General features: G+C 40.9%; 1 protein-coding gene across 7 annotated transcripts in view; it reads right to left on the reverse strand.

Moving 5' to 3' along the window:
- LOC110981990 (plexin domain-containing protein 2-like) overlaps window positions 1–20,008 on the reverse strand; it is a 65,325-nt gene that overhangs the window by 7,971 nt on the left and 37,346 nt on the right. For 4 of the 7 annotated variants that reach the window (XM_087140876.1, XM_022240088.2, XM_022240085.2 and 1 more), the window contains exons 8-14: window positions 13,724–13,788; window positions 12,730–12,823; window positions 11,393–11,488; window positions 7,491–7,633; window positions 4,260–4,425; window positions 2,194–2,292; window positions 1,030–1,143 (exon numbers count right to left, since the gene is read on the reverse strand). In XM_087140876.1, the coding sequence (XP_086997002.1) occupies window positions 1,030–1,143; window positions 2,194–2,292; window positions 4,260–4,425; window positions 7,491–7,633; window positions 11,393–11,488; window positions 12,730–12,823; window positions 13,724–13,788 (777 nt within the window). The remainder of the gene's footprint in view (window positions 1–1,029; window positions 1,144–2,193; window positions 2,293–4,259; window positions 4,426–7,490; window positions 7,634–11,392; window positions 11,489–12,729; window positions 12,824–13,723; window positions 13,789–20,008) is intronic. The other 3 variants (XM_087140877.1, XM_087140879.1, XM_087140878.1) reach the window with 3 other exon arrangements.

Here is a 20,008-nt window from a genome sequence, read left to right on the forward strand (position 1 = left end):
ATTTGAACAGAAAAGATAGGAGTGGTTATTCTATCAAAATGTATCTGGTCAACTTATTTATCCTACAGCAATAATTGAAATACCTCCAAGTACACAGAACAAAATCAGCAATACATGTAATGGAATTGGTGGCTATGACCCTTAGAGAACATGTAATTTAATTTAATTACCCGCACATTTAAGACCACCCAAGCACATATTTATTCCCTTATTTAATCACGCGCCTGACATGTCCATGGTCCAGCATTTCATGACAACTGCATGGTACCAGAACTTTACACATGTCCGGATTCCATCCTGGCACAACCTTTTACATGTGCTGCAGACCATACCTGCATGTACAATGAGATCCAGTCATATACTGTACATTCACGAAAAAATTAAACTTCATAATTGGTTTACAAAATTCACATGTGACTTACAGTTGAATTCAGAATGTGAGAGAGAGAGAGCAAGGTTTCAATCATGATCATTCCTGTTTTTTTGATACCTGAAGTATCGATACAAAAAAAATACCAACACTGCCTTTCTGCAGCATGTCAGTTTAACAGTTTCCATGTGCCTTGCAGTCCTTGATGCTGTGGGTGTTAAATGGTGACTGTTTTGGGGGGAAATTAGAACTATTTACCAACATGTTTACCAGGTTAGACATGAAACAAAGGCTGCATCCGAATCTCTTGTCTGGAGCTAAGTCTAGGTCTTCACTCCATTGGAAATGCGTGGAGATGCGCAGACAATAGACCTAGCCGTAGCTCCGGAAGCCCGTTTCGGACACAGCCAAAATAACTGATTAGTCTGTGTAAGAAGACATTTCTGCGAGCCGTATTGTTTGTACATTTACAGTTTGGGGTTATTTAATCATGCACAACTTGTGGATGATTTCATCATCTCAGCAATATTGCCGGGAAAAACTCAACTACAAAAAAAAAAATTGGCATAGCCAGAACTCGACCCAAAGTACAGACATACGTGTACTAGAGAGTGCACTGCAGAACACAAATGTTGGTAACTCCTGGTTTCTTAACTCACCCTCACAGTAAGTGCCTGAGATTCCTACTGGGCAGTCACAAAAGTGGGTGGTCAGGCCCTCCACGCAACTGCCGCCATTTTTGCATGCAACGCCCTGACAGTGGTTCTCTACGTCTGTTTGTAGCGACGGAAGCAAGGCATTTGTGTGAGGGGAAAAAAAGGAGAATGAGCAGCCAGAAACAAGAACGTGATGGACGAAAGCACCTGAGCTGGACTCAAGTACTTGTAAGGCATGCATTCTAACAACACAGATTACATGGGGGAAAAAGCATCGTGAAAATCATGTTATGTCACCAAATGGCAGGAAATGAACACGAGAGGCTTTAAAGACATGTACAAGGATCATTTGGGAGAGGTTATGAACAGAGATGAGGATTAAGGTTAATTCAGATTCATTCAGGAGGAACTCTGCTGCCATTCTTTGACTTGTGCAGTCCCCTGCCCTTTCTGTTGACTGGCACCAGTTGTATCCATCACACGGATACAGACTCTGGGCTGTGCCTGACCAATCGCATGAACTCCTGAGTGACAGGCATGCGTCTGTGCAACTACACAGGTATTTGCATGATTGCATGTACATGTTAATAAGCCATGACTTCTTTTCGACAGAATGCGCATAACCATCTCATGTCTTGGCAAGGTGTGGAACAGCAATGCTATTAAGTCTTTATCTGTTTCACTCTATGAGGGGGCTACATGTACACTGTACATGTACAAATCATTGACATTAAAACAAGGGAAGGGGGCAGTTGGAAGGCTTTTGTGGAGGCCTGTGCCCCCTTGCTCAGAAATTAGAGAAGGAAAAGTCTCAGTCAGTCTTTTAACTGTGACGAAACTGAGGGCCCCCCAAGTGCTCCCCTGCAAAATTTATCCTAGTCACGCTACTGGTTGGGGTGCACCGGTATACCATTTGTCATTGTTTCTCTGACTTGTTGGCTTTCCTCTCTCTGTCAGCAAATCTAGCGAGCAATAAAGTATTCTCTGCTTGGAGGGTCTGTGGGATTGGACCCAGTCACGGCTTGTCAATGATGATGGACTACACTTCAGGTTAGAAGAGGCAAGACTGAGTTCTCAGTAATATGTTCTCAGCAAACACACACCCTGATCTACAACCAAGTAAAAAAATACACAGACAAAAAGCAATTCATCAAACCATTCACTTACATTTCTGACACCTGGCTCCTTGGTACTTTGATGGACATTTACAGAGGCCCTGATCACAAGTGCCACCATGCTGACACTCAACTCCTTCACAGTCGCCTACTGTTTATCAAAAGACAGAAATCTGCAGGTTTTCCTCACATTCACAGTTCTTTGAACATTTGGTAAATAAAGAGAGAAAAATTTCAGTGGCGTGAGAATCAACACCTTGGAAAATCTCAGCCCCACTGACAAGCAAATGACACATTGTTGAAGGTAAGCAATGCTGAGAGGCTATTGCCTGCTAAGAATGATTGATATCAATCAAGGTACAGGGTATATTAATCTGAGGCAGAAGACCCTCTCCTCCCAGCCATGAAGTCCTTGGAATAGGATATTAGTCCACAGTAGGAGTGAAATGGGCACAGTGGTACATGTACTTTTCCTCATCTTCCACTTCTACGACCTGGGTTCATGTTTCCCTCAGGCAAATGTACAAGATTTAGTTTTCAGTTTCTACCTGTATATGTACATGTACCTGATAGCATGGGTCCCCCCCACCAATATCACAGCATTTCTGCTGCACTCACACATGTACCACACCATACTATACCACACCATATCACAGCATAGCATCAAACAGTATGCGTTAATCTGAGGCACTGATAAATTATTTTTATTATTCAGTTCACAACATCTTAATATTCCTGAAACGATCTCAGCACAGAAGCAGTCATTTCAGGTGCAAACAGCTTAATCATAATGATCATTGCAGGTTCCCATTTACTCATTTACCCATCTACTCCTTGTCGGAGAAAGGCACGTACGACTATTAAAAGTGACTTGCTCAAGGTCACAACGGGTAACTATCAACAAGATCTGTACCCCTGAACCTATGATCGGGAGGTGCAAACCCTAACCACTCAGCCACATGCCACAAGCGGGGACTTTCCTCTGAAACTAAACATTTCTACATCATCTCCTCCCAAGGCAGAACAGTTCATTGGTACTGGGAAATGCTATGTTGGTTAAATTAACAGAAAAAGTCTAATGCACTTCATGATCAATGTACAGTAAACTCTTAACAACTCAAACCTCTGGGGAAGGGACACAAAACAATTGGACTTCCCCCAAATTTCAAGCTAAGAAAAGTTCCTGAGCCATGGAGTCATAACACGTACAAGTACTGTTTATGTAAACAAAACCAGCATGCATTGCACTGGCAAGAATTAGTGTGGTTTTTTTCATTCTTTTATACATTCATATGATACATAGTTTTGCTCACAAAATCAACGTTTTAGTCTTTGTTTGGTTCTTTTCTAGTGATAAATATTTACCACTCAAACACTGTACCTTCATGTGGCAAAACATCTGTGTTGTTTGATCCATTCTGTTTCAATACAGCATAACATTTGTTTTCACTTGACGTTTTTCACTGTGTAGTAACACCACCTTTCTTTTTGCAGTCACATGGCCGCTGTAAAGTCAGCAATTGGACTGCGTACAAGTGGGCTACAACTGGGTCTGCAGTAGCAATCACGCCAGCTTGAAAGCCAGGATTTGTTGTGGATACAGGCTGGTTTATGCAGCACACAAGTGGTCTCGGGGGGAAAAGACACACAGCTCTTTGCTGCGACTCATAACCCTAGTCTCGCATTCCTCCTTACACTTTTTGAGGTATTTTGCTGCAGTGGTTTTTTGGATCGTTGTCATGAAAACTTGGAGATGAAGAACTGTAGTAGCGTTAGCCTTTTGAGTTTAGAGAGAGGAATTTTGTACAAAAAAGCCTATTTTTGGGTGGCAATGAAGTAAGCTCAGTTGCAACAGAGTTTGAGTTACTGAGATCTTACTGTATCTTAAAATACCCAGTAAACCAGCCCAAAATGATGGCGTTGGCTGAGTAGTTTTGAGTGGCTGGAAACATCCAAAATGAAGAGGAATAAGTTGACTAAGACTTGTGGACAAAAACACCAAGATCAAGTTCAACCGGCAGCACAGTATAAAAAAGAGATCCATTGTGCTAATGCTAGACAAATTAGCATAATGTGAAGCCAGTCAGGGCACAACATGTCCATTGCAACTGTACTTGCCTGTGGGGCCTGTCATGGCTTTCTGTTTGGTTGTAGCCACCGCATTCTGCACTGTGGTTGTATCCTTAACTTTCACATTGGCAGGTGGCGCTGTTGGACGCCGACTTGGAGCCTCTGTCGGGGGGATGTATTCCGGGCACTTGGTAACATCATCAATGTAATTCTCCTAGAGCAACAAATGATGTGCAAAACAGGATGATCTGCAATTTATTTCAATCTTCAAATAGGTCTTGGTTTCCGGCTAGCTTTGCATAGTGCTCACTGTCTTTAAGTTTTCAACTGTCAGATCAGCAGTACTAAATTGGGCTAAATAAATAACTTCTCCACCCAGCAAAAATGCTTTTACTGCCAATAAATACTGTACTATTTGTCCAACCTGCTGCTGTGTGGAAGTTTCAAGCTACCACATTTTTCCCCACTGAATAAATAGGTACATTATCAAGCATTTTCCCTAAAAAGTGCTCATTTACACATCAAGCAATTGTAACCCAGGTCGGGTTCTCACTCTGCTCTTACCCGACACCAGTTTCTTTTGAATAAAATTTAGTCTCATTGTGTAGATACTTTCACAATTATAGTGCTAGTTTCGACAACCTCTTTGCTGTGGGCTGCAGAGCTACATGTAGATTACTTTTAACTAGCACCTTTTTGCAGCCTTATGCATTTTTCTAGTTGTCGCAGCGCTGCCACAAATCTGTACATGCTGATTTTGAATATTTTGCATTCCACACATTGTTCAAGTTGAATAGCAAACATTCTTGGGCACTGGCAAAGTTTTCCCGTAGGTTAAGATTGCCACATTAGTTGATTTCAAACCAACTGTGCCAGCATAAGCGTCTCTCTCAATTCGCTCCTGCCTCTGCCAATATTCTCAGCCTTTTTGGTGTGACTTCCTGCAGCAGCAATATCCAGCTTTGCCATTAGCTTATCCGTCATCTTTCTGCTGCATTTCACCAAATTTAGACTGGTCTTCAGGAAGGGAGAGGCATGATTAGGAAATCTTAGTGACTGTCTGACAGTTCAACCTCCCCAACATTGACCCTTTCTTGTAAATATATAAATATAAGAGGTAACGAGAAACCCTGTTTCACCCGTCTTTATTTTAGTGGAGTCGCTCGGTGTATTCGGCAGGATGTAAATTCAACCACTCTTCCATTTGCATGGAAGCAAAAAAAAAAGGGTGAAAGACAGTTAAAAACAAATAGGGAATGGATCACAGCAGAGGGTTTGATGCCGTTGATGTTTCTGATGTCCATTTCCTAAACGATCCTCTGCTGACACCGTTGTCTTTCTTCCAGTACCAACACTGTGGTAACACCTTCATCTCTCAGCGGCCAGGAACTCAAGCTTCTGGGACTCCTTTGCCACCAAGAAACCCTGTTTTCCCCGTCTTTATTTTAGTGGAGCCGCTCAGTAACACAGTGAAAGATATTATGCAAAGTAGTAAAAATACATGTTGTGGTTTCCATACATGTACATGTACATTTTTGTACATGTACAATGTACGTGTAGTGGTTTCCCTGTGGCAAAGTTTATACTGAGAGCAGAGGCGCTGAGTAATTTAGAAGGAGGCCTGGTGGGTTTAGAAACGCAATGGTCTTTAAAAGATACTGCAAAGAGTTTATGTTCTGGCCAATCAGCAGTCTCATTATGTACATGTATGATGTCATGGACCGACTGGCATACATGTAAATCGAGTGATTCTTCGTTGTGCCACAGAACCCCCTCCCCCTTGGGCACAGTGCTTATTTCGGTGAGTTATTAATTGGCACACCAAGCGGTTTCCACCTTGTGCATAAACAAATCATTGCATTGCACAGCCTTTGCAGTCACCACCTCTAGTGAGTTTGTACACGTATTCAAAATGTGGACCCAGAACAATAGAGGACAATAAGGTCCACGGTTGAGAAAAGGTCCACGGTTGAGAATAGGTCCACGGTTGAGAATAGGTCCACAGTTGAGAATAGGTCCACGGTTGAGAATAGGTCCACGGTTGAAGATCAAGTACATGTATACATACAAAACCAACGAGAGTCCTTCCAAAAAAATTAAAGTCCAAACAAAAGAGAAACAATAGGAGATCCATGATAGAAGGCATTTACACACACGTGTGATTGCTCATCTGCATAAGGGGCCAAGATTCATTCGATGAAATGCTTCTATATGTAAATCCATCAGGCGGTTCGGGCGGGATTCATTGGAGTGAAAAAATTCAGCCAATCTATGTGGGGATTTCGTGTCCCCTGAAAGTTTTCCTTCGAAAGAATATGCCATTGGTTTTCTGCACAGTGGCAGATTTGGGAAGATTTACCAAGGGAAATTTTCAGTGCAGGATTTTTTTTTGGCCTAACAATGTCTGAGGAAACTGCCCTGCTATATTCTTCAACACCAGGTGAACCAAGGTAGCGAAATTGGCTGCTTTTGAGACAGAATAATTCCCCGAGTACAGTTAAGAATTGCCAAAGTGTTTGGCCAGAGACACCTTTGCATGCCAACTTAACCCAACGGTGGTGAAATGATTTTCAAAGGGGGAGGCAGTTAAGAGGCCATCAGGCATCTGCAAAAAGGCCCCCCTGCTCCCTTCCCCACCAGTACATCAACCACACACTCCAATGAAATTAATGTTTTAATACCCAGACCACATATACATGTAGTCCTACACATTTACTCTGAGTAAAGTGGACTGTTCTGTGCAGTGTAGGCCTACTGATGTTCAATAACTTTCACAGATTTTCCCAAAGCCCTGTTTACCAGAGCTGAAGCATACCTTTTGACCCGAACCTATTAAATAAAATATCTCCAGACAACTTGGATTAGGGCTGTCCATAACTTGCATGTATGCATGATGATATAATTTACACCTTGGGAAGCAGGGGTGGAGAGAGAGAGGATTGGAGGGGTCCTAGGCAATGATGAGTACACTGAGCGCCAATTTTCCTTTTAATAAATTCCCATTAACTTGAATTGAATTCCAAGAGACCAGCTTTTATACATAGATGTAATTAAAACAAAGCTCCTTTCACCCCTATCATTTACAATAATCTGTTTGATAAGTCAAGGAGAAACAGGTGTACATTCGGTTAAGAGGGGGTCCGAACCACTGCATATGCATGTGTGCATTTTGCGCATATGTACATGTGCTTTACAGAAAGCCCCCTTACAGGCAATATATTTGGTTCAAGCAGGTGGGTAATTGCCATTTGAACTGATCGAACTAGCCATTGACCTCACCGGCTCATGGCATCCACTCTGCAGCCAGCCCTGTCTGTGTCGGTCAAGGCCGTCTGAACACTTGCTCAGCTGCTGACACCAGGTGCAATTGAAGGCAACATCGCCGGCAACACAGCTACTGCAGGACGTCTTCAGATTACAAGCTGTAAACATACACACACACACCAAACACAAGATGTTGGACGCCAGTTTTAAAGAGCTCACAGAACATGTTCACTCCATCCCAAGTTCATGCAACTGACTAACGGGAGGGGGGAACCAGATGTTCATGGTCCACCCCCCACCCGGCAACCCAATGACAGTCTTGAAATGATCACAACCGATGAGCCATATTTTCTTTCAGTTTTTAACAACGTCCCTCCCCAGTAATTTCCCCCATGACACACCGCACTGTTTATGTTGCATCCTAACACTATAGCACATGGGCCAATTAGAATTGATAAGACAGTCCAAACCCTGGTGCTGTGCAAAACAGTTGTATGTGTGCCAGTGAGAGCTAGGGCATGGGCCACGGCGTGTCTCATTGTCATATCCTAACGTTTATTATTTACAATGGCAACATGTGCTGGTCAAATCTACTTTTTGTAAATATTATGGATGAACGATATTTGAAAAATTCTGTCAGGTCTCAGCCACAAAAATCTAGGGGAGAATGAGAAATTTTCAACAGAAATATGCCGACTATATAGTTGCAGCAGACTTACTGCAGGACTATAGTTGGGTTTTATTGACAGGGTTAAAAAAGATTACGGAATTTCAGTGGTGGGTTGAATGTTACACTGTTACAACTAGATTTGATTGTATGATTCAGTAATCCAAGCATTTAAGGTAATAATCCAATGGTTCATTTGTCAATCTTTCACCTGCCAAGGGAATAAGGACGACTGTCAGCACATTATGCTTAATCCCACAGGTCAAAAATCAGAATTAGACACAACGTTCAGCAGTCCTAAGGTTCCAGAAAGCTTCCTTGGTTTAATAATAAGCACCTGACTTCTTCCCCTTGAAAAAGAATCTTTTAAATAAGGTCTGCTCTTTTGATGTCACAGTCATGATTTTCCTGTAAGTGGCTGCTAAACTATGGTTGGCCGTCGGTACAAAAGTAAAAGAATAATTCACGAAGTGTTAAAAAACCCACAAAAAATAGAACAGCAGAAAATAATACACATACTACTAAATGAAAATTATACAACCTTACTTAAAATCAATGAGACAATGTCCATTTTGAAGCAATTGGAGGTAAAACCGAAAAACCAACCCAAACGGTGACATTTCTTCAAACTTTGGCTGTGCACCGATACAAGGCAAAATGAGAGTTGTCTGGCACGTCTGATCAGACAACTGAACTTTGATATGCATGCAGAACCTTCGGATCATTTTAAACTTAATCGTTTCCACCAAATGAACTGCAGACTATCAAATTATATCACCCAGACCCGAGAGCAGAGGTACGCGACTATCTCTGAGCAGCTCGGAGCCTCAGGACTGAAAAAAACCACGTACACTTGAAGTACAGGCATGTACATGTACATGGCAGCCATGATGCGGCTTGGGTTTGGAAAAACATCACTTGACACCCTGTGCACAAACCATGAGACTGGTCTGAAATTAACTGTAAGGAATTTATGATTACTAACTTCAATATTTTCCTTGCTGAATCTGAAATTTGAGGACATCACTTTCTGATGGCATATGCCACTGCAGCCTTGCAGGGAAACAGTTGTGATGTCCATATACGGCACTATCACCTTGGGTTTTACAGTTATATACATATGTACATGTATGACTCATACACATTTTGAAATTGAATAAAAATGTCTGAAACAAACATGACAGAAAAGCGGTCAGATTGTGTTACAATCATTACCTTCTGTGGACACTGTTGTCTGTGCTGAAACCATGGGCGAGATAACCAACAACATGCATGCAGTTACACACAAATGAGCCACTTGCTGGACCTTCACAGATTCAGACTTTTTGGAAGCTGCCATTTTTCTTTAATATAAACACTACCAACTGTCTGCCACAAAGTTACACAAACACTATTAAGCAGTCTAAGAAAGACCTTTTGTGATGACAGCTGTCTGTGTCTTCTTTACAAGTTTTTGAATAAGCTGCACAAGCAGAACTGATAAATAAGGAAGTATTATGGACATGTATAGAGTACTTTGTACAATGCATGCTCTATCACACCACTGTGCACGCACGTGTAAGGTACCAGTACATGTACATGTACACTATGCTGCATCATGCAACCAGCTGTTCATCCATGCATGCATAACATGACCTTTAACCTCTTAGTTAATGCAATGCTTCACAGGGGATCTACTCCCTAAAACCTCCGTGATCATAGTATTCATACACACTGACTCTATTATGTGTATGCTCTATTCTTCAGACATCTTCTGCCAAAATTGGATCTTGAAATTTTACATTTACTCCAAAGAGTGCAACTAACTGTGATTAAGTTTTCTTACAGTAATTTTTTCTCATACAAAAAACTTGTTGAATCATGAAGTTGTACTGCACTGTAAATCTGATGTTTTTCAGGAAGAAAATCTTTTACCCGTATTTCAAGTACAAATGCAGAAGACAATTTAATACTATAAATGTCCAGCAGTAGCAACATTTCACTTTCTTTACTTAATCTGACAATATAACTACTTCCAGGGCCATGATGTATAATTTTTATGCAGTCATTGTAAATGCATGCTTTCTTGGTGTCCCATTTTAAAAATTTGTAATTCTGTGGGCAAAAATCGTGTCAAATTGAAGGAGTCAATGTGGGCAAAAATCATGTCAAATTGAAGGAGTCAATGTGGGCAAAAATCATGTCAAATTGAAGGAGCCAGAAGTCAATGTTAGGGCCATTTCAGCACTTTTAGTAATTTAATTGCCATCAATTAATTGGGAGGTTTTGCTGTTAATTTACATTTCTGTTTTCTTTGATTATTTGTTGTTTGTGTACCTAAGAGTTGGCCAGTGAGCAACAATATATCAAACAAGGACACTCTGGATTGACTCATAATCTGAACCCACGGATTAAGCATCTTCATCTAACACAAACAGCGCCCTCATCTGCCTAAAAAAGAGCATTCTCTTAATTTCAATAAGGGATGTCATGTGGGTTTCATACTTGAAGGAGAAGAAAGTTGCACAATTTATGTCCCAAATTTACTTTATGTGTTATGCTGATGTTGTGATACCAGGCACGGATCCGGGGAGGGGGGGGATTGGGTCAAACTCCACCCTCCCTCCGTGGGGGGGGATTGGGTCAAACCCCACCCTCCCCCTGAGATAAACAGAAGCTAAAAAAAGGGTGAAAATAATAATTCTTCTGACACACCAATACCATTGCAAGCCATGAATGTTATGTAATATTTCATCATCATTTCAGCTTGTCTACAAAAAATTGAGACATTTAAACAAAAGCTCCAGCTTGACCCCCCCCTTTCCCTCACAAAAATTCCCGGATCTGCCCCCAGAGACTCTTAAGATTCTGACACCATGACTCCTAAAGCAAATTTGATCAGACTGACTGGTAAATTAATTACCATTTCTCTGTTCTTCCATAATGACTCAAATTTCATGGGGTTGATGTTGTACGTTTTCGCCTCTATGACAGTAAATTGTCATTTTAATTATGTTTATTAATTGCTTATTTTAACAACAGTCTGGCTTTTATTTGCTGTGGTTCAACCACAAAAAAAGCATTTCAAATTAAATCAAACCAATTCAATCACTCAAATGACAAACACAGATTACAACAGCCCAAAGTAATCCAATCATCATGGGCTTGGTGATACTTAATGTATCAAAATGAGTGTGAAATCAGCTTTGGGGGTGTTGACCCATTTGTGACAGGGGACTCTAGATTTGATGAGGAGATACAAAAAACTTACTTGGAAGAGGAGAAATTACAATTGCTGTTCCACTGCTGACCTTTGAGGTATCGATATCAATACTGTGGTACTCAAAGATCTCCCTCTTTTTGGTAACTAATTGAAACAAACATTAAAAAGGAGAGGGGAATGAAAAACCCAAAACCAAAAAGGAACAATTTATCAAAGCAGTTCAACCAAATCAGCAATGGTCAACTCTCAACATGATTTGTAACTTTTTTCTGATGGCATCAATGTGACAGAATCCCACAAAATTAGTCTTCAGGTCATCGCTTCGGTAATTTGGTTTTATTTTGCAGTGAGAGAATCACAATGAGATCTTTGTTTTAACGTATCAGCCATTCTGTCATCCTGATGGTAACTGACACACCATGGTAGTGGCATATCCAGCGAGTGAGGGAGGGGCAACTCTCCCCCCCCCCATGGCTTTTGAGTAAAGCCTTTGATCTTTTTTTCTCCAAGGCTGAACATCATGTTGACTAAGCCTGAAGCCACATTTGCCACATCAAAAGCTGGATACACCATTGTACCATGGGTGAAAAATGTTGAGGGTTAATTTCTCACTGATTTATGGGGTGTACAATTCTCTCAAATATTTTGTATTCAAAAAAAAAAGCTTGAGACTTATGACTCATTTTGCTGGGTTGGGTCACAAATTATATCATAATTAGAGATCCAAATTTATTTGCCCCAGCTTTATTGTTGTCGTAATTGACTGCAAGGAGTCCGAGTGGAGCACTTCACTCCACTTTTCTTGCTTCCCTAACACAGGGTTGTCAAACTCCTTTGGGATCAGGTAAAGCCACGAACTTAAGACAGTGTGGCAGTGGAATTTCACAATTCAATATAAATGTACTGGTGCACTAGAAGGGTAATATCATAAAACCCCAGCCTGGGAAAAAAACATTATGTACAATGTTACAGGCAGTGGTATCATTGATATCAATGGGGGAGGGGGATATCAAAGGCTTTGTTTTACATCATTCAGGTTTGGAGGTTCTTTTCCTGTTGCTGATAATTTAACAGAAAAGGGGTGTAAGATGGCTTTTCTTTTTTGGGGGGGGTTCTCTTATTTTGCTGAATCCTGCCGTAGCCCCCCATCTCACAGCAGCTTTTGTAAGTTGATCTTGTAGTAGGCAAACAGTTCATCAGTATGGCAACAAAGTCTACAACTTTTTCTTCATGCTTAGATCTATGAACTTCAAATCAAATAAAAACACAGCAATGGAGAATGCCTGAGTGCAAAATTAACGAGGCTCATGCAAACTATTTCTTTTTACCATGACGAATAGAACCAACTTTAAAACAAAAAAAGGCTTCACGATGCTTGAACTTACATGGTGCAATGAGTTCATCAATGTAATAAGCGTCAGCTATGCCCACTTTCACAGGATGCCTTGCATCGGAGATACTGTCAACCGGAATAGGGATCTAAACAATACAACAAGGGGAAAACATATAATTTCCATTTTCCTCATTTTGGCACATCATTAGAAATTGACATTTCTAGTGAACAAAAAGTTCCATCACATGCAAGGCTTCCAAAAATATTTACAAGGGGCTTCATCCAAAAAGGTTGATAGCCCAATATGTGCAAGAAGTCAGCTAAAAGCTAAAAAGTAAGGCTGTACCGAATATCCGAACATTCGATGGATTATCGAATATTCGAATACTATTTTTTTGAATTTGAATATTCGAATGCAAAATTCATGAAAAGAGAGGGAGAATCTTCTTTTGTTTTAAATGAGAAAAATTGCACCATGGAGGCTTGTTCCAAGCAGGTTAAAATGAAAAGGGACAGAAACCTTACAATGATTCAAAAGGTACATTATTCATTAAAAAATTTAAAAGGAAAATATACTTTCAACAGGAAAAGAAGTATTATTCGTCTCTTAAATTCTGCTAAATTGTGGCTGGAGATGCTCGTAGATGTGAGAAGCTATTACAGTGATTATAATGTACAACTGTGTGCGTTATTGCAACTGATTTTGTATATGGTTTGTTTCTCAACAAACTGCCAGTCAATACGACCGAATATTCAGATATTCAATCGAATTGAAGGTCGACTATTCGAATAGTAAATTATTTGAACTGACTCAGCCCTACTGAAAAGTCGCTTCTTTGACTGTAGCAAAATGCTTGGTTTAATACTGTGAATATGAATATCCTACACTCACATGTTCACGTCACCTTTTGTGAACATTAAAATACTGTCAGTACACCACTTCTCAACAAACGAACACCAGCCTCTCAAATTACATTGTCCTAACCATGCAGGTGTACAATTGAAGTAGTCCATAAAATCAGCAAAACAACACATGGTTATCTCACCTCTTTGTACGCGAATATGATTCTGCCATCCTTAACGACTGTTACTTGGAATGTGAATATGCCAGCTGGAAAAATAGTAAAATGCACAAATGATTTCAAATGTCAGACAGTGCAAGTGCACAATTCAGTCAAACAGAGGTCAGAGAAAGATCCAAGCAGCTACCTGTGTCAGTCATATGCAAAGTGATGCCTGCGCTGGCTACGTACATGCAGGCTACACATAACAAGTCTCCCCCGGACAAGACCTGCAAATCCAGCCCTTAAGTGGATATTAACAGATTAGAGACGGAGATGGAGGGGATGGCCAACCAATGAATTGGTGGCAGCAAATGGTGGGGTGCCTTGACGGGCCTCATGTGCATGCAGTACAGGAGCACCTACATGTAAGTCTAAGTCTGAGACACATGTTTAAAAGCTAATGCAAAAAAGCATAACCCAAACATGGAATTGAGTTGTAACAGCATCCAAAAAATTGAATCCAAAGTTGACCTCCACAGCACTAATCTGAAGTTTAATTCAGTTTTTGCCGGCTTGTACACGGAGTGGCTCTGGTGTTTGAATCATAAGTGATGGTATGCAGGTTCGATAAACGCTACAGGCACCCTGGAGCTAACGGGGCTAACTTTATTGAAATTATTGAAGCGAACAAAACCAATGGAACATCTGTACTTGAATTCAATGTCGATATGATCTTCAAACTGTTCATGGAAACAACAGAAACCTATTTTCCTATGTGTTAGTTAATATGCACATTATTTTTTAATTTCACTTTCAAAGGCTTTTACCCAAAAGAAGGAATATTTTTTCAGGAAAATAGCCAACAGGACAAATGATACCAACTCATCTTTCTTCTCCTGTGTTTGCCGGTATGAGTAAATGGGCTTTATTGTTAACAGGCACTCAAACATTGAAAGTTTTAAGATTTCCTTCCAATAGTGATGGGGTAACCACTCTTATCTATACTGGCATTACGATCCAGGGTTTGCAATGGTTTCTGCCAGAGCAAAGTGGAAAATCACTTCTCGGGATGGGTCCTACATTCCCTTCTCCCTTTCAATACACCATGCAAGTGATCAATGGCTCGGCGAATCAATGAGAAAAAAACCCTGGCAATCAAATCACATGGTGAGATAGATAAAACAGATAAACCTTGTACTTAAAGCACAAAAAACTGTGACCAGTCGATACAGTATCGTCGCTAGTCCCTGACCTTGTGTATTTTTTTTGAAGTGCGCCCTCTATGTTTGGTCATAGTGCTCCCTCTCTCACCATGTTTTTACTGTCTTTGTGGCACTATGTAGGAATGTAATGGTTCTTTGTAAATTTCAGTATTGTTATTGTAGCAGTTACAGTAATGATTGCATTTCTAGAGTTCCGCTGTGCAGGTGGGGCAAACCATTTGGTTCACTTCACTACACATATTGCGCTTTTCGGTGTAGCTTTGCTTTTCAGCCTTCCATCTTGTGAGGTGTGGTATGACATTCGCTTGTCATTCAATTGTGCCTGCTTTCACATATATCCTACATCAAGTTATTACACGTGGGTGTCCAAGTTCTGCTTGTAAAGTTAATCACATTGATTGTAATCTACTATTTTGTGAGCTACAGTAGTTCCTTCGGGCGTGGCCCTGATAATTCAATATAGGCCCTACTTGTACAGTTTTACAGTTGGAACTGTTGGCAGTATGGCACATACTAAAAAACTATTTAGTCGTCATTCAAACTTGCCCATTTTGGGGCTAAACATTACATGTTTCCATTTTGATACAACAACAGGAAACAAAAGAAACCAAGCCAAAATCTGAAAACAGGGTTTAGCAAGTAGATCAGATGTTGAAGATCATAGGCGTACATGGTGGGAGGGGGGAGTGACGGGGGTATATATCCTCCCCCCTCTTTTTTGGGGGAGGGGTAAGCTATTGAATCACCTCCTCCCAATACACACACACACACACTTTTTAATGATGAGCAAAAAAATTAAAGCGGATTGTGAAGAATTTACTGACCCAACAACTGAAATGTTTACAATATCAGTAAGAAGGGAAAGCAATACCCTGGTGTCACCAGAACGGTGATAAAAGCCGCACCAAACCACCAAATATGGTCACAACTTTTTTCCTAATGGGCCAACTTGGCAAGGATTCCATGTAATCCTCACCCCCAGGCAGACACCACAAGCCCAGACCCCAACCACTGCAGAGTAAAAATTCTTGAAAGATCAGTCACCCCAAGGAGCCTACATGGTCGTTATCAAGAACTGTATCTTATTGTTTACAGACATGTGCTGACTGGTGGAGGCTGTTTGGGTTGTGACTGGTATATTACTGTACTTCCACAGCAGCATAATGAAATGTAGACAAAGAGGAGACCTGAGGGTTGTATTTGCTCCCATAAAACAGTCCTACAGGTGCAGGCATGACCGGGAACTGACCTGGTGCATGTGGTGACAAAAGTCTTTGCCTGGAGCAAAAAGTCCTACTTTGTGGGCGTGGTTGCAGATGTAAGATTCTGCATGAATTCGATACATATTGCGGATGTGCATCTTTATCATGAACATCGCCCCCTATGACACAGATTTACGCCACCGTTGCAGAGTCACAACTGATGAAATTGCAGAATGTGAATAACACCTCTTGGGCATCATACTCAGCGAATGTCCCCATCTTTGCCCGCTGTGCGGAGTCTGAATTGATGAGTTGCATTGGTCTTGTTTGTAAAGAAACCTTTTTCTCTTGTTGTGACTTTCAGATGCACGAGCACAACTGGTCTGCGTTGGGCTGTGTTTTCATGTCATGCAAAGCAAAGTCAACTTTGCTTTCCTTTTTGGTTTGATAAAGTAAAGGGAGAGTGCCGCACATGCAAATTGAAGTTGCACGTATGCAAATTACAAGTCGCAAGTACGCAGATTGGAAGTCATGCTAATATGCTAATTGCCTCGGACTAACTTTGGACCAATGAAAAATGTTACTGTCGCATGGGACGCCTTTCCCAATGGGGCTATACATGTGCATGTACTCCTGCCTAAATGTCAACACCAGTGGGAAAACGAAATGGTTACACTGTGTATTTATATAGGCAATTTCACTCCCGACTAAATGTTCAACATTAGTGGGAAATTTTGTGATGATAGCTTAACTGTACAGACCTTTGGGTGCCAGCATGGTTTGGGTCTGGTGTACCCAGGGTTCAGGTCTAACGTGTGCCCACGGTTCTGTTCCTGAGTACCCACGTCTGACTGTTACATTTGGATGTTTAATGGATTAATTGCCACTACAATCGGTGTCCGGAGAATAAATTTCCTTGGCACAGCTATGAAACAGAAGACTTTGTGTATGCTCCTGCTTTTATTTTAGTCTGCGTAAAACCAACAGGTAGCTGCTCAAAGTGCAGCACCCATGGTTGGCCTTCCCGGAACGTGAGTGGTTTTTATATCAATCCTGGCAGATGAAGAACGGATGTAGCTAAATGTTTGAGATCACCTACAAGCAAGTGCAGAACATGTCAGTGACTGGACTGAACCCATAATTTTCCCAGTGTGGAGGTATTCGCTGTTAAATTTTGTTCTTACTTCTGATGCGCAGGTTTACTGATACAAATACAACTGAGGCCTCGCCGAACACATCAAACTGCATCAAAAGTTAGCCTATTTTTGACTTGCCACCTGCAAGTGCTCATGGAGAAAAATATGAACCGTTGTGCATCGGGGCACTCAGTGTGTCTAAAAGAGCACGGGCTGCACATTTGCTTTTTGCACGCTGCCGCTGTAGGCAAGCAGATACGAGCTTCGCATCTGGCAGCTTAATGTAGCTGGTCCGGTGATTTGCACGTATATTGCTGGGTAAGTTTGCGCATGCTGCGTCAGGTCTTATATCACACAACTGGACAATATTTCGAAAGCTGTGTTGATGCGATTCTGACGTAATTGTACAAGCTTGCCAGTTTGAGGCTCTGCATGCCTATGATGGCAGCGTGCCAAGAGCGGATTATTGCCGGAGAGCTCAAAATTTTGCAGGGACAATGAGCTTGTCAAACAGGCATATATCCGAACAGCCAACAAACAGCTATGAAAACGGCCAAGTCCGATCAGCAAACTGTTAGGCAATATTACTCATCAACTTTTGTCTAGTACATGCACATGTACCATTGTTTGTATAAGTTATCAAGAGAAATCGACCAGTCGTTGATACATGATTACAAACATGAGTTCTTCAAAAAAGTCAGTGAAAGTTTGAAAACCTGATGAAGAGAATCCCAAATCAAAGGTGAGAATTATCTTGCAACCTTCAGAAGGTGAGAGATTGGTGGAAATGCACATCTCAGTATGTTTGCCCAGTTTATGGGAGTTGCCCAAGCACTGGGGTTGGGATTTGGAGGGGAGCATTCCAGCAGGTAGTTAATTGGGACTGCCAGCACGGTATACCAGCAGGTGGTTTTTGAAGGCTGACATAAACAGATCTTGGTTTATGTGCAGGGGATCAAGCCTTTGGAGGATGTTGCTCACTACTTTTTTATTCTATTTTACTTAAGTCTTTTTTAATGAGGGTAAGCTCCATCAGTGTACAGCACTGCTTTCCATAGAGGCCCTAAATTGAAATACAATCATTAAAACTTGAAATTATTATAAAACCGTTATATTTAAACGCACAGCAAAAACATTTTACTTACAAAGAAGTTACGTAGAACAGTAATACGGGAAAGAGTAAAACTTGTGAATAAATCAAAAGTCTATAAACAAATACATGAATACATAAAAATGAGCTCACTGGCAGACCTTTGAACACATGGTGTTCGGATCACACACTTATATTATTAATAAGATAAAATAATATGATTAATTGCTTCGATGACATAGTTTGGCCAATAATTAAGATTGTCTGTTAATTATCTGAATTTAAGATATGTGCCTTGATTTGCTTTTTAAAACTGACAAGCATAGGCAAGTTTTCATGTCAGGTGGAAAGGCATTCAATGACTTGGCTCCAGAGAATTTCAATGAATGTTTACCCACTTCTGTTCTTACACCTGGAAAAGAAACATTATTACTATTATTGAATCTTGTGTTATATGCGTGATTACTACCTTGAAATTGAATTGCAGATGCCAAATACTCCGGGGCCATGCCATGAATGCACTTGTGCATCAGAATATTCTCAAATACTCAGCCCGCTGCCGAACCTGCATCTAGTTCAATTCGGTATATAAAAACATGTGAATCTCTAACCCTTTAACCAAGTGTTACTCTCGCTGCCCGGTTTTAGAGAACCTGAATTCGATTTACGTAATTATTGGCAGCTGACGCAGAATGAGAGCATTATGCAAAGTAGAACGGGTATATTGGTCCATATACCAACTCAATCATTTTACCACTTTAAGTCTCTGAGAGAGTTTAACAGCACTTTTATCAATATGAGTATCCCATCTAAGATATGGATCAAACCATACACCAAGATATTTGAACTCAGTCACCTTCTCCAGAATATCGCCTCCGCTTCTTTTATTTTTTGAGATGTACCAAAAGTCAAGACCTTGGGTTTCGAAGCCAGTTTATTGTTGTGCATCCAGTCAGAGACAATCCGTACTTGTTCATTCAAGACAGGGTTAACATCAAGCTTGTCTTTAGAGCTGTACATTACAGCAGTATCTGAAGAGTGTAGTGTCCATTCCATTGGACAAATCGTTCCCTAGAGAGAGCACCTGTCCTGAGATTCAGCTTGCCGGCAATGTGGAGTGCTGGCCATGTTATTTCATTCATAAAGCAACATTGTTATAGGAGATTCCAGGAGTGTAGGCAGAGCTGGTGGACTACATCCTTGGTGATTTAGGTAGGTGACAACGGTGAAGTTGTCTGACTTGATGAGCACTGCCGAGCCTTTTATCATCTGATGAAAAGTGCATGAGAACCTTCCTCAAAATAAGGCCCTCTCTGCTGATTTCTAATTCCCTACAACTGAGCCCTGGTTGGAAACATCCATTATTAATGTCACCGTCGGTCTGGCTGGAACAACTAACAGACCTATGTTGAGGTTGGCTGGATTCAGCCACCAGCGTATTTTTGTGTGTTAGAATATGTTGACACACTGGTATGAGATGAAAGTGTGTAGTTTTGACTGATATTGACAAAGAAAGTGGAGTTGAATGGTGTCAAGTACCCACTTGTCTTGACAATAAAGGGCCTAAGTCTTTGCAAAATTTTGATATCTGTGACTATATATAGTCAGAAGCAGTTGTGACTTTGTCCCTGACTGTATCTGACAAAGTCGCGACTGCAAGAAAATCAACAAAATCG

The sequence above is a fragment of the Acanthaster planci genome, linkage group LG09 (assembly GCF_054643075.1).
Source record: "Acanthaster planci isolate LZ-2023a linkage group LG09, COTS_SCS, whole genome shotgun sequence".
In the NCBI taxonomy this organism is placed as follows: Eukaryota; Metazoa; Echinodermata; class Asteroidea; order Valvatida; family Acanthasteridae; genus Acanthaster; species Acanthaster planci.